This window comes from Ammospiza caudacuta, chromosome 9, assembly GCF_027887145.1.
Source record: "Ammospiza caudacuta isolate bAmmCau1 chromosome 9, bAmmCau1.pri, whole genome shotgun sequence".
Classification (NCBI taxonomy): domain Eukaryota; kingdom Metazoa; phylum Chordata; class Aves; order Passeriformes; family Passerellidae; genus Ammospiza; species Ammospiza caudacuta.
Window position 1 is genome coordinate 18,770,154 of NC_080601.1, and position 14,919 is coordinate 18,785,072.

General features: G+C 44.8%; 1 protein-coding gene across 1 annotated transcript; it reads right to left on the reverse strand.

Moving 5' to 3' along the window:
* Nucleotides 1-535: 535 nt before the first annotated feature.
* On the reverse strand, nt 536-14,889 carry LOC131561324 (neurotrypsin-like). Its single transcript, XM_058810598.1, is given in 16 exon segments — nt 536-846; nt 2,381-2,661; nt 3,198-3,320; nt 3,556-3,634; nt 4,204-4,409; nt 4,660-4,801; nt 5,767-5,969; nt 7,012-7,153; nt 7,549-7,727; nt 8,566-8,713; nt 9,040-9,215; nt 9,911-10,034; nt 11,300-11,555; nt 11,558-11,577; nt 12,739-12,784; nt 14,818-14,889. Coding segments are annotated over 16 exon segments (2,508 nt in total).
* Nucleotides 14,890-14,919: the final 30 nt, after the last annotated feature.

Below are 14,919 nucleotides of genomic sequence, written 5' to 3' on the forward strand. Positions count from 1 at the left end.
GCTAAAAAACCCAACTGTTGGCCTGTTCCTCAACTCGGGTCAAATCTTCTGATTCCTGGAACTGAAGAGAGCTGTTATGGAAAAAAAAAAAAAAATCTGAAGATTTCCACTATGCCAACATGTGGTGCTGTCTTCCAAGCATCTCGCCTCTCCTTGCAGCGTGTTCCAACAGTCCAAACATACAACCATGAATAGATTTGCAGCAATAGGTATCACTCTACTTCTACCATTTCTGTGTGCCAGGGCAAAGGAATAAGTGTGATTGCATTAAAGGATTCAGATATTTAAAGCAACGTGTACTGATCATTGTGACCACTGTGCACCTGCTTTCTCTGCTTACAGATTACAGACTAAAGTGAAACCAAAGACTTTAAAGAATCAGTCATAACTGTTTTCCTTCCAGTTCTACATTAAAAGCTTTTGCCAGTGTCCAATGTCAAAATAAATCTCCACCAGTCACAGACCAGAAGCCACAGCCTTCTGCTGCTGCAGAGCAAAAGGACCATGTGCTGAAATTCCAAGAGCTCAGTCATTTTCATTTTAGCTTGGTCACTTTCTTGATCCAGGGTACGAATTTGCTGACCTTTGTGTACACACCAGGCGAATCCTTCCGACCACAGCCATACCCCCAGGAAGTGATGCCCAAGATGATCCAGCGTCCATTTGATCTCTGACACATGAGTGGCCCTCCACTGTCACCCTGACAGCTGTCCACCCGTTTGTCTTCAGAGAGGTTCCCAGCACAAATCATGCGGTTGGTGAACTTCCGCCCGTAACGGGCCTCACAGTCTTCCCGTGGGAGAAGGGGCACCACCCCCTGCAGCAGGGTTCTGGAATAGGACTTCCCTGGAATAAAACAGACCAGCCAGACTGATTCACATACAGGCAACAGCAGTGACCTGGTGCAACAGTGCTCCCTACAAAACCAGACACTTCTACATTTCATGTCAAGTCTGCCACACAGAAATAGGCTGAGCTCAGCATCTCTGAAACCACAAGAACTTCTGAAAACAGTGATGCCAAGCCAGACCACAAAAAAAGAACTGTAACATCAAAGATGTGGGGAAGAGGATTGTAGAAAAAGATTAGATCAAAGGATGAGTCTTACTCCTGATTCTGTCAACAAGTAACTTGAACCTTGTTGAATTTATCTCACCTCTCCAAGTCTCAATTTCCCCCTCAGTAAAGCAAGGACAGTGTTTTCTCAAGAAAATAAATGCAGTAGTATCTGTTAAGTGCTCAATCCTCAGAGAAGTTTTAGAAGATGTTTTAGAGGTATTCAAATATTATTCAAAGGGAATTCCCTTTGTCTTTGGCCAGACTTGACTCTATTTGATTACATCTCTTTATTAGCCCAGGGTTGCTGAGAACATAAGGCTAATGTGCTATATTAGAGTATGACCTCTCTGTGCCCAAGGTTTATGTAAGTTCACAAGGTAGTAGGTAACTACGCCCCATTGAGAAAGCTGGGTTTGGTGCGTGGGAAGGATTCTAGCCACTAAGCTCCAGTAGAGCTTAAGGTAGTTACATGGCTAAGTTGCTCCTTGATCCACCCCAAATATCCTGAAGTGACACGTGCAACTGGCACAACTGGACTCCAAAGGCAAATACGTACTTGCAGTTAAAAAGCTGTGGTAATAGCTAGGGAAACAGCTGAGAAGGACAGGCAAGTCCAAAATCAACAGATGAGCTCCTGGGGCTTTTGGCAGGAAATCTTTCTAAACATAATGGCTTTTCTCCAGTCACAGCAGCCCCAGAAAGGCCTCCATGCTCCCTTTTACCTAGAAAGCTTCACAGCAATATGCTCAAAGAGGACAGGTCCAGGCTGTCTTGAACCCAGGGCAGAAACCAGACTCAGAGTCCATCTGTCCTTGCAGAAATACACAGGCAGATTAAGCAAGGTAGTCCAAGAAAGATTTCTCACTGAGGGCTCCTTCTACCTCTAAGTCCTCCCTTCACTATGACAGTACCATGAAGAAGGCAGGTCATGGAAACATGGGGGCCTCTCACAGGCTTGGTATAGCAGCTCTGCACAGGCTGCTCCCTTAGGGGTCTACTGTGGGCAAATACATGTGTAGAAATGGGAAGAAAGAGAGGACTGTGGCCAGATGGCAGCATTGGTCTCTCCCACAGCTTCAGAGGGATGCTGTGGAAACCAAAGCTTTCACCAATATTGAGCAAACTCAATAAGCCTCAAAATCAGATGAAAACACAATAGCACAAAACCCCACTCATCTTCCTATTCCTTAGCACCATGCACTGGCACAGACAATGGGAGCAGCAAGAACACAGCCTTGAATTGACATAAATTAATGGCCCATGTAGGCTTCTGAAGGCAGACTTCCTCACCTCTCTTGCCTCTCAAAGCCCCACCACTCACCTGTGTCTCCCCAGCCAGAGATGATGCAGGCTTGCCTGTTGATGTCAGACCTCTCTCTCCTGTCAGGCAGGCAGACGGGCAGAACGTGGTGATTGAAGGAGAGACAGTGCCCTTCTCTGCCCCGCATCCGGACCAGGGCTATGTCATTGTCATTGCTGCCAGCCCAGTAGTTCCTGTGCAGGACAATCCGCTCCACGGGCAGCTCCCTCTCAAACTCATCCTTCACACCTGTGTGGTAATCGCCCACACGCAGGAGGTAGCGCCGCACATCAACACCAAACCTGGTGAAATTCAGACTCAAGATCTCAATAGTCCTGCTAAGAGGAAAGCAGACTCACACAAGTCTTCAGTTGCTATGAGACTGAACCACCTTCTCACAGTGGTAAAACGGTTCCAGCTGCAGGAATGTTGGACCTCTTTAGCAGATATGATCATGCCAGCTGTTGCAGATTTGGTGTCCCAAATCACTATCTACCAGGCACAGGACTTTTGCTTCTATAAAAATGATTATTATAGTTGCAACAGACTTGCGAACTGACCTATTCACAGTTCCTTAAAGCACTTTAAATATCAAAATGTTGGTTCCCTTTACGCTGTAAAGCCTCAGAGTTAAGAGGCCAGCTGTAAGCAGTGAAAGAAAAAGCAAGTCTATATTGAGTTATCCCCATAAGCACTCCAATATCACACACATCATAACTTGAAGATGTTACTTTAGAAACTATGTTCATGTAGTTCACTGGGCTAGGAGGATAAACTTGTATGAGGTTATCTTGTTCATCACTGAGTATCCCTTGGGGCTCCCCGCTCCCAAACACACCTTTTGAAGCAGTGGGCTGCAGTCACCACCCAGCAGCTGCTGATCAGTGTTGCTCCACACAGCAGACGAGTATCTCGACGAAAACCCTTCAGCCGCAGTGAGGCTTGCCATGGCCAACTGCCTCTGAAGGAGAAACAGGAATAAGCAGTCTCACACACATGGGAGCCATTTTCCTCTTTTCCCATCCACTCTGTCTCATCTGGGCTCAGCTGGCTTGCATTCTGCCCTAGATACTGGTTCAAATCAAGTTCAAAAATCACCAGTGAAAATGCATTAATATAGTCAGCATCTCCCAGGCTATTTCCAGAGCCTGAAGGAAAGCTGGAACCAGTCTGACTCAGCATTTACAGGGTAGTACCTCAGAGACTTGTTTCCACCTATGATCCTTTTCTTGCGACGGTGAAGCAGGCGCATCCCACACACTCCAGACTCTGGACCTGCATGGCAAAGTCACAGAAGTTGGATAGGGACCTTCACCTTAGAGTATCAGCATTGCTGTCACAGAGCCAAATACCATTCAGCTTCTCTGAGGGCATTAACCATCAAGGTTGTGGATTAATGGACTGTGGACTGTGTTGTGCATATGGAATTAATAGAACATTTGATCCCATAGGTTTCCTTAATTTCACCAGAGGTGCTTACCTGAAGTCTCTATGGTCTCATGCCAAGAGTGGGACCTATACTTATACTTCCTCAGTACTCTAAACCCCTAAGATTGCTTATGATTGCTGTTCTAAGGAAGAGTATGGTGACTTGGCTGTGGGGAAATTGTGCAGGCTCAAAGGCCTGACAGGGGTGGAGCTCCTCAGACTAATTTGGAACACTCTGTGCTGCTAAGAAGATACACTGAAAACAAGAAAAACGTAGGAGGTGCAGGACAGGACATGCTTATTTTGTAGGTGAAGTTTCAGCCGAAGACAAGAATGACAGGGAAAAACCACGAAAGCATGCAGAGATCCTACAACCAGAACTCCAGATTCCAGCATAGAAGAAATGGGAATGTCACCTGTTCTCTTGAAATCTTGGACCTTTTCTTCCACATAGTCACAGATCACCCCAGCATCCTCACTGTGCCAGCAGCTGTGAATCCTGGTGTCAGGCATGGCACATTGCCCCAGGCTGTCCTCCATGCCACTGCATTCTATGTTGTCCAGATGGATGGGCCCATGGCCTTCGCCAAAATAAGCCATTGCCCTGGCTTTTGCTGTCCCACTGCAATTAGAGAGAGGGTGGCTAATCTGCAGTGAGCAGGAGCCTAGTGAACCTGAGTCACCAGTGCATTTTAAGTGGAGTAATATTTATGTGTCACTCCACACACCGACAGCAGTAGAGGGAGAAGAGCAACCTACTCCCTCAAGTATATCTGGGTGTGCCAAAACTAAAACTAAGCCCCCAGAAACAAGTCCAGAAGTGATCCTGAGAACTGTTTCTGTCTGTAAGATGCCTGTACCACAGCTCTTACCTGAATCCCAGCTGCCTGCAAACCACTGCAGCATCTCTGTCTGTCCAGTCATCATCACAGACACTACCCCACTGCCCATTCAGCAGGACCTCAACCCGGCCCTCCTTGGTGCTTTCTCCATCCACCAGCCGCACAGGAGGCCCTGAAGCAGAAAACACATGAGCTGCTGCAAGCAAAATAACCAGAGGGGTCAGGTGTCCAAAACTTGGGTTCTACAGAAAAAGATGAATCCCAGACATCAGTAAGCTTAAAACTAAAAGGAAAAAAAAGGGAGAAAAAATAAAGAAAATAAAGAAGTGTGTCTATATGAAGACATTTTACCTCTGTGCTGAATCAGAACACTATATACATACTAATTTATTTAATACATACTGGAAATCATCAGTGGATCATACTCTGAAAGCTGGGTAAAGAGGAGAATAAGAACAGAAAGAAAGTTATTAATCCTAAGGCAAGAGTTAGACAAGCTTAAACATGCCTGGGGAAAAAAAATCAATTGAATTGTAAAACTATTACATGATTCTAAGCAAGAGAAGAGTTCTACATCCAGGAAAAACAAAAATGTTGGATGCCAAACAAATGTCTAACAAACTGGAAAGTCTCCTGTAGTAAGGAAAGGGGAGAGTATCAGGCATTATATAAATGAGGAAATTATGCTAACTTGAAATACTTCCACAATTTTAATTAGAAGCGTGCCATCCACACAAGGGAGTGCAAACAGCAACCCCTTGCATCTGAAATCCTCCTGTCTTTGCTAGGTGTGGCTCTAATGTAACCACACCTAAGCTTCCTAAAAGGTCTAGTTAAAGGGCTCCCTTGAGCAATGGCCCACTAAGGCAGCCACTGTCCCTCAGCCTCTGAGGTTTGTTTCAGAGACTGCCAATACAACTCTCTCCAGTTTCCATTTACTGCTGGTCTGACAGTAGGTCTGGTGGAGTCACAGATTTGTGGCTCTGCCCCAATTCAGCCAGGGCTCATTCCTCCTCAAAAAGCAGACCCCTTATTGAAACAGCACAGGGAAAACTCCCACATCTGCCAGGGCTTACAAGGGAACAGACCAGAAAGTGAAACTTTCCCACTGTTCAGGGCAAGAGCAAGGTGAGTTACCCAGGCTGCCATCCATGACCGTGTTGCTTTCTGGGGAACAGCGGACTCCCAGATCCTCAGCATGGGAGCAGTCATGCTGCCCCCAGTTGCTGTGGGGACAGTCCAGGAGAGTCAGCTCTGTCCCCACACATGCCACATCATCCAGTAAGATGAAGCCTTGGCCAGCACCATACTCTCCTTCAGAGGCCAGGGCAGCAGGACCACTAGAGGAAGGAAACAGAAAATTGTCACTGAAAAAAATTAACATTGAAACTCTAAATGCCACAGAAGGACCCAAGCTCAGATCCAAAGAGAAACTCCCTTGTATAACTATGGTACCAGTGGCCTTCTGACCTAAACCACTCAGTGGACACACAGGATGGCAACCAAGCACCCTCATGTCTTGCCAGCTTCAGTTTTCAGGGAGGCCTCCCCAGACCAGTCAATTTTCTAGTGTTTGGTCAAAGGCACGTTCAAAGGTACAGAGGGCCAGCAGAGGCTGCTTTGCAGTCATAGCAGGTACATCAGTTTGAGGAGGGGCTGGCAGAGGTGGCATCAAAAATGTCAACATTTAAGTCATTCTATTTCTTTTTATAGGAAACAGCTACCTGGAATTGAACTGCAGAAGACTGAAAACTTAGGCACTAAAAGAGATGACAAACATAGTATGTAGCTGAACTCAAATGGAAGAATTTAGTCTGTCTTTCGTCTATGAAGTTGAAATTTTAGAAGGAGATCCTAATCATGTTTAAAAAAGCCACATAACCCCATTTTAGCAGCTCAAAGGCAAGAGTATCCTGATTTTAAATCTTTCCCAGCTCCTACCTGAAGGGACAACAGCTCAGCAATGGGCTGAAAATCCCTATTACTACTCTTTTTTGCCCTGATGGTCTTTGCTCAGCTACTGAAGGTGATACATTTGGAGCAGATAGGTGATATCCTTTTACTGACAAAGGAGAAGTGACACCTGCAAATTTAAAGAGTGTTAAAGAAAATTCTCTGATTTTGCTGAGGGGTTCATAAGGACAGTATTAAGCCTGTTATCTGCTTTCAAAACAGGTTGTGGCAAGAGATAATAGATTTATTTTTGCCCCTTGGAAAGGATGCAGATACCTAGTAATCTTTCCTTAATAAGTTGTATAATGGTAATAAGCCTTCTAACAAAAACACCATTGAAGGATTAAGATCCAGCCTATCCCAGTCAATGGTGATGGAATCTAATTCTGGAATTTAGGAAGCACAGACACTACACAGTCTCAGTCCTACCTGAAGCCCAGCTGCCTGCAGACCACTTGGGCAGCAAGGTCTGTCCAGCCATCATCGCACACTGTGCCCCAGTCTCCATTGTAGTAAACTTCCACCCTGCCTTCGCTGGGGCTGCGGCCGCCGGCCAGCCGGAGCGTGCCCTCTGCAGGGGGTGCGAGAAGGAAAGGGCAGCACTCAGCAGGGGAGAAAAGAAACAGCCTGTGCACCATGCTAGGTCTCTGTACCACCCATGAGGGAAAGAAACAAAAGAGACAGATGTCTGTGGGTACTCAAAATATAAACGTTCATTGCTTCCAAACATACTCATCTGCCAGGGGAGGATTCACTTCAGCTTTTCCACACTACACCTGAGCAAAACCGTGGGAACACCACTGAGTCTGCCTCTGATCTACTCTCTGCCTCCACATCCAGCAGCCCTTGTGGGAGCCATACATGGAAGCTGTGCAGGCTCCTGAACCAGGGGTTACCTGCTGAGCAAGCCGAGTAATGTGAGGATGAGACTGACCTCATCTGACTGGCAGAGCTGTACATCTGTACCTGTGAAAGGGTCACAGGAGACCCCAGCATCTTCAATGTGGTCACAGTTTTGCTGTCCCCAGTCACTCTTCTTGCACTGATCAAGGGAGAGTTCATTCCCTGAGCACTGCACTTCATCCAGCAGGATTGGGCCAGATCCCTGCCCGTAGTGAGCCCATGACAAGGCTTTTGGGGTCCCACTGTAAACATTACAGATATGTATGCTCAATAAGGAATGCCATAGTCTTGTGTCCTCAGATTCTGCTTTGCACAGGGACTCTCGTATGCTAGGTCACTGTCCTCCCATGGATCATCTGTATTTTTGACACAGTGGAGTTGACAACTGTTAATTGAAATACGTTATTGGAAAGTTTGTAATGAGCCCTTCCAGCAAATAACAAAAATGTTACTACAACACTAACAGTCCAGACTTCTGCAGACAATAATGTACCACCAGTCTCAGTTACAATCTTATAACAGGCAAAACTCCTAAAGATTGAGGGACCTCAAATCAGAACAATCTATTTTAAATAATCCTGTATTGAAGTGACTTTCAAGAATGCTCCGTATACAACAGCTCCCATGTTAAGCATTGAATGGCACACAGAAGAATTAGGTGGTCTCTCTTGCTTTCCTGTCTGAAAAGGATAAGGGCAGCCAGTGAAACTAGAGGCGTTTAAACTTAACCAAGTAAGCAACCGCAGTTCACATATGGAAATCACCATGACAAGTTGTCATTGGGGCGAACAAGATTTGTATTAGGATATATGCAAAAATGTTGAACAGGGGTAAACACAAAAATTCTGAGACAGGAATGTACTTTTTTTTTTTTTTTTTTTTTACTCAGCACAAACCCATAAAATTGACAAGAATGGGGTACAAAATCCCTTTATAGGATGATCAATCCTGAATTATGTTTCCTAAGGTTTCTGTGTATTTTCTATAGGAAGGGCTGTTAGTATAGTGAAGGGATATGCTCTCTGTTCTTCATTCTGCCTACTTCTATTACTACTCCATGACATACAGCAAGGAAATTACCTGAGTCCCAGCTGTCTACAGACTACTTCAGCATCCCGGTCGTCCCACTGATCATCACAGATGGTTCCCCACTTGCCATCATGGTAAACCTCCACTCGCCCTTCAAAGCTCTCCTTCCCCCCAACTATACGAAGTGGGGCACCTACACCTGTGCTTCAAGGAATGGAGAGAGAGCACAACAGAACAAGACAGAGACAAAGCACATCCAGCAGTTTAGGGTGTAGAACCATCCTCTAGACAGAGGAGCTCTCTTGATGCTCTCTTACCACATCCTCCCCTCCAGACCCCCCACAAGTACCCGTGATTGCAGCCCCCAGGGTGGGATACTGCTGGTCCAGAGATGTCTCTTTAATTGGCTGCTGTGGAGACCAGGAGTTTTCTGCCTGCAGACAAAAACCTGGCTTGATAAAAAGGGGATGTGGTCATAAGCATCAGCCATCTTTGGGAGATTGAGATCTTTCCCTGGAGATTTACCTTCTGGAGGAACACAAGTTACCACGGCACTCCCCTGGTTACAAGCTCCTGACAGAGCTTCCTGATAGCCACACTGCAGCAGGGCTTCCTCATCTCCATGGCAGTTTGCTGACTGCAGGTGCAGGGGAACAGGCCACGGTCCAGAATGACTCTTCTTGCCAGCTGTGCCGATCTCACTGGTACAGAAGATGCAACAGAGCAATGAAATGCCACAACACAGCTTGACTTACAAGTTCCTGCTGTTGTTGTTGTGACTCTCCAGGCCAGTTGTGGCATTTCACATCCTGGTGTGCCCAGTTAATTGGAAGTGCATAAAGGGGTGACCTACAGTCTAATGGGAAAGCACAATCAAGCACACAGCACTTCCCAACCCCTTTATGTGCCCACCTACTGCAGAGGAGTTGGTGTAGTCAGAAATGGCACTCTCATTTGAGAGCAATGAACAAACCCATCAACAGACTCAAACACCAAACTAACTAAATCACCTTCCCTCTGTGGACCTTATCTCCTTGCTGTTTAGAAGTTTGAATGTCCAAATCTCAGATACCCAAAGAGCGTTCGTACTCCTAAAATTTCTGTTAGATCACTATAGTAACTCCAGCTGATGATCATAAAAAGGGAAAGTGATCTCATAGCTCACTTTTCACAGCCTGGAGCATGAAGCAGAGACTATTGTTTCAAAACCTTCTTGCAAATGATTGGGTTGGGGGTAGCCACAGAAAGAAAACAGTAAAAAAGGACCCTGGGTAAGTGGAAAATTAGACCACAAAATAAACTCCTTTCTGCCAGCCAGAGGGACTGTAACCACAGAGGCTTCTCTTTCACAAGCCACATGAGCATGTACCTCTCACAACCAGACTGAGGTTCCCACCTGAGACCTAGTTGCCTGCAGACAACACTGGCATCCCAGTCAGTCCAGTGGTCAGCACAGATGATACCCCAGAGTCCACTGAAATACAGCTCCACACTACTGTCTTCAGCCAACCGCACAGCACCTTCCAAAGAGAAAAAAAACAACCAAAAACCAGCTGCTATCTGCTGATAGAAGTTTCAGACCAGCAAGTCTTGGACTTGCATGTAGCTGAGCTGAACTGCACTTGGCTTCTTTCATCCCTGTTTTATCTGTGCTGGCACTAAAGTGATGTGCATGAAAGAGTGTGGGGTGGGGCACCTTCCCAGTCCCAGCAATGACTGATTGGGAGGATGGTTGGTGTTTTGAAATCCATGGTAATACCAGCAGGAAATTTGGCTTCTGCAAAAGCTCCTGGATTCTCCTTCTGTGAATGGGGATGATTTTACATGCTATCTTGAAAGGGTGTGTGAAAATCTATTTAATTACTTCTGACACTCCACTATCTATTTCCATCAACCACTTCACCTGCATGACTGTTGCTACAGTGAGATGTTTAATAACAGCAGATGAATCCTCTTTAACTTCTCTAAGAAAAGGAAGCCCCAGTGTAAATACTCTTTCAATTCCCACCCCACCAAAAATTTTACCACTGTTTAGAAGGCACATTTCCTCACTCAGTTTTAGTACTTGCAAAGGACACACCTGTCTGCAGCACCTCAGTACAGGCACACAGCACCACTACACTTATATTCTTCTCTTTAATGAAGCCATCTTTGAAAGAACATCCACTGGCAAGGGAAATGACTGTCAATTCATTTATTAAACTGGTGTTTCAACTGTTTTGCAAAATGCAGGAAAAGCAAGGAAGGTCAGAAAACAGGACATTTTCAAGAATGCTGCACAGCAGCCAATGCATTGAGAGAGCTCAGCTCCTTGCTTGCCTCAAAGTAAACAGTAGTCCTTCTGCCAGCACTGAGGAAGTTTAACACAAGCCTAAGACCTGCCTTGTCACAGAAGATTTTATATTGAAGAAATAGTTTATATTTGAACTGCTACACTTAGGTGAGGAATGCTCTGATATGGACCCTAAAGGAGAGGAAGTGGGTTGTTTTCTACATAACTGAAACTCTTTTCAAAGTGGCATAAGTTAGCAGTAGAAAAAAAAAGAAGTCTCTTTGTATAAGAATAAAACATCTATACAAGGCATTACAGCTACAGCAGCTTAAATCCACCCCCTACGATATACACACGTTCTTCTCCCACACAGGCTAGCCTCTAGTACTAATTATCTCAACAATTCAGAACTGCCTTTGTACTGTGCTTTTTCCAGAGGGTGCTCCACCTGTCACTTGCAAGTCTGTGCAGCACACACTGCTGGCTTGAGCCCCGAGGCAGCAGAGCCCTTACCTTGGTTACAGTCACAGTTGGCCCAGCCAATGGCCCCTGACACAAGTCTGTAGAAGCACCAGGGCGTCGTTCCCCTGTCTGGGTTCCTGCAGAAGTTGTGGTCCCCCAGGCCACGGTCTGGGTACTGCTGGACATAGTCAGGAAACTCTGTCCAGTTGAGACACTCTGCCCCGGCCTCGGTGACCGCCAGCGAGCCGTTGTAGTAGCCAAGAGGTCCCACAGGACACACGCTGGGTGCTGGGCACAGGAAGGGAGGGGGTTACCATCACCATCACACGCTGAAGCTCAGACAACATGGGAGACACCAGCTGGTTATGAGAAATACCCCTGGTGTTTGCAGCCTCAGCTGCTGCTTGCTTGATTCAAACTCTATCACTCTCCAAGGTGCTGCTCAAAGAATATTCACAATATTCACTGTCTAAACTGCAAACTGATCTGAAGCAATGAACGGCCCAGACAGACCTTTGAATAGTGTTAACTTAGGGCCCAAACATAACAATTTGAATTGGTTCCCATTACTGTACATGCAATACATGTCCCCACTTTGGAGCAGAACTGCACAAAGCAGGAAGGTGGGAAATGTATTTCATAGCATGTAGTTTCCCTATACACATGAGCAGATCACCTTGCTTATCTGGACTTGTCTAATATATTCAAATTTATTTTGTGGGAAGTGCAGGTGCCAATGTTTCAGTGCCCATGTGAAATATTCTGTGTAAAAATACCCAATAATTAATTTATTACGGTCCTTAAAAAAGGAGAAAACTCTCAATTCATGGCACTGAAATAACAAAGTGGTAAAAAACCACCCAGGTTTTGTGGGCTTTATAGAGTCCATAACATGGGAAGAGTAGACTGAGAAAGGGACATTTACAGCTCTATTCACTAAGCAAACAGAAAGAAGCCAACACTTTCAGAAAACCCTTCTGCACCTGGGGCAAAGAGCAAGGGTACAAAGTAATGTTGCATCATGTCATTTGCCCTCTAGTCCCTGCCAGGCCCAGAGGGGCTAAGCGACAGCTGAAGGTTAAATGCAAGGTACAAAAATGAGAAGCAGTTGGAAGTCAGTGTCTGGAAAACAAATCCTATGTGTGGCATCAACTGGGATGGTGTCTGAGAGGGTGTCTGAGAATTTAGTAGTTGTTTGAGCAGAAAAAAGGTAAGCATGCAAAAAAGACCAAGGCAAAGAAAGAGATTAAAGAAAAGAACGTGTAGGAGGAGCAGGGAACTGCAAAAGCATTCGACATGAAGGAACAGAAGGAGTCTGGCCACGTTGGTGAAGGAGATAAACAGGCATTGGGACAAGAGAAAAGACTGAAGAAGTGATGAAAAGAAAGGAAGAAGGCCAGGTAGCAGTGGTTCATCGTGCCTATGGTCTCAGATCACCACTGCAGGAAAGAGTCTGCCCAATGACTGAATTAATAACTTCTTGTTCTTACCTGCACTCTGCAAATGGTTTTGGTTGGGCTTGGATCCCAGGAAAGCCTGAGAAAAGAAACAGAGCAAAAGCAGAGAGATGATTATCCAATGAAATAAACATGGGCATGTCCTAAAAGCAGCTCAGCTTTAGGCAAACACACCCTAGTAACCAGCCTCTTCCCTGGTCTCCCCATTGCTCCTCTTCAAATACAACCATAGCTCTGTCCACTAACAACAAAATGAATAATTACTGGCCTGCAGAGATTTACTCTTTGATCTAAGAACTACATTACTGGGCTCTGCTTGTTTTTTTTTCAACAGAATTGGAAGTCTGAATGATATGCCTATGTAAAGGAAATCTAGAAGAAAATCATTATTATCAGTAAGAAAAATAATAACTACTAATCCTCTCACTGTTTATAGGGCAAGTCATCTACAGCTATAGTAGCAGATATTTATTTACTTGAGTGACAGGATGATGCCCCCAGAATACCTGTTAAAATGGTAATAAACATCCATGTATAAAGTAGGAAACATCCAAGGAAGAAAATCCAAGGCCTTTTGAGGATTTTGTTTTTAATACTTGAAAATATGATATGGACTATGCTGTTATTATCTAAATGGGGTTAAAGTTAAGACCAAAAAATACGAAACAAAGTCCTCAGAATTCTAGTGTCCTGTCTGGCCCCACAACTGCATTTCCTCTTATAGGCAGGGTTTTTTTGTGGTTGCAATGTGACTATAGGCTGAGAGATAGAGATCTCCACTCAACATCACTACACAGTGTGCAAGCAAGTGCAAGACCTTCACAGACTCAGAGTGAAAAGAAGAAATGGTATATGTTTCTGCTAGCTTCTTGTAGTTTAATTAGTTTCTAAACATTCTAAATGAACATTTCTAATACTTTTATAGGAAGAAAGAGTTGTAATTCACAGAGCAGAGATGTGCAGCTAAAGATAGCTAAAAGATACTAGCTATTGGTAATGGTTGTGGTTTTCTTCAAAATGCAGTAATTTTGCCTCTCTCAGCTTCACCTCTTCCTGGAAAATAGGAAAAGTTATATTTGGAATTAAACCAAATCCACTTCTGGAATAAGCAGAGGTAATTCCCACAGAAATCTGACAAGAACAACACCTATTCATGTCAGATATAATTTTCAAATCAAGCTTAGGAATATGATCCAGAAGGTGCTAACAACCATGGCCAAGCTCCAGCATCACTTCCCAGAAGTCAGAATGGGACACTGCATATAGAAGATGAATTCCTGACATGGTTCAGTAGTAGCAGATCAGATCTCAGGTTCATATGCACAAAGGGGTGCACAGGTAAACTCTTTTCTGGCAAAAAATTCATCTGTTTGCATGTATCAGGCTGTTGCAAGCCTCCATATGGTTTCTGGACCAACAACACTGAAGGACTCACCTGATGATCTCAAAGCTCTTTGCAGAGAGTAGAAAGTGAGCTAAGCTGTACTTTTGTGACTGCACCACAGTCCAGGTCCCTCAATCCCTAGCTATTAGTGCACACCTGCACACACATGTAACCCTGCCAGTGATATAAATATGAGAGACTGAACCTGCTCTTCTTGGACCATAAACAAAAGTATTTCAGTCCAAGTAATAAGCTTCCCTTCTAATGAAAAATTAGTTGCTGCCAGTTTCTGTAGCAGCTTCTAAAACACTCCAACACTGACCATCGCCACCAATTACATTCAGTGCAAACAGCCTATGCTGCAGGCATTGTCCCAGGTCTGTGCAGCTATAAATCATCTGTCCACAAGCAAGAGAGACAATCAGCAAAGAATAGAAATAAAGAATCTTTCCTGCCAGGGTCAGTGCAGCGCATGAGAAACACTGGAAACCCAAGCCAAAGCATCTGCAAGCCCTTGTGTATTCTGCTTTCCCGGTTTATTTCTTTTTCTGGATTTATATGCATAATGAAACAAATCTCTCCCCAAGCCCCCAGTCCTTCCCAGAGACCACAACTGCCTAAATGCTCTAGAAAACATTTTCAAGTAATAACAAGATCCACTTATAGGGAGGATATTAAAAGAGCCATGTGACTTCTTACAAGCAGATAGAAAAATAACCTTTTCTTACCTCCACACATCTGAGACAGGATAGCAGACTTGAGAGCTCTACCAGGAGCCCGAGTATTTTGGAGATTTCCATCCCTCGCGTACAAAGTGAGCAGAAGGTTCT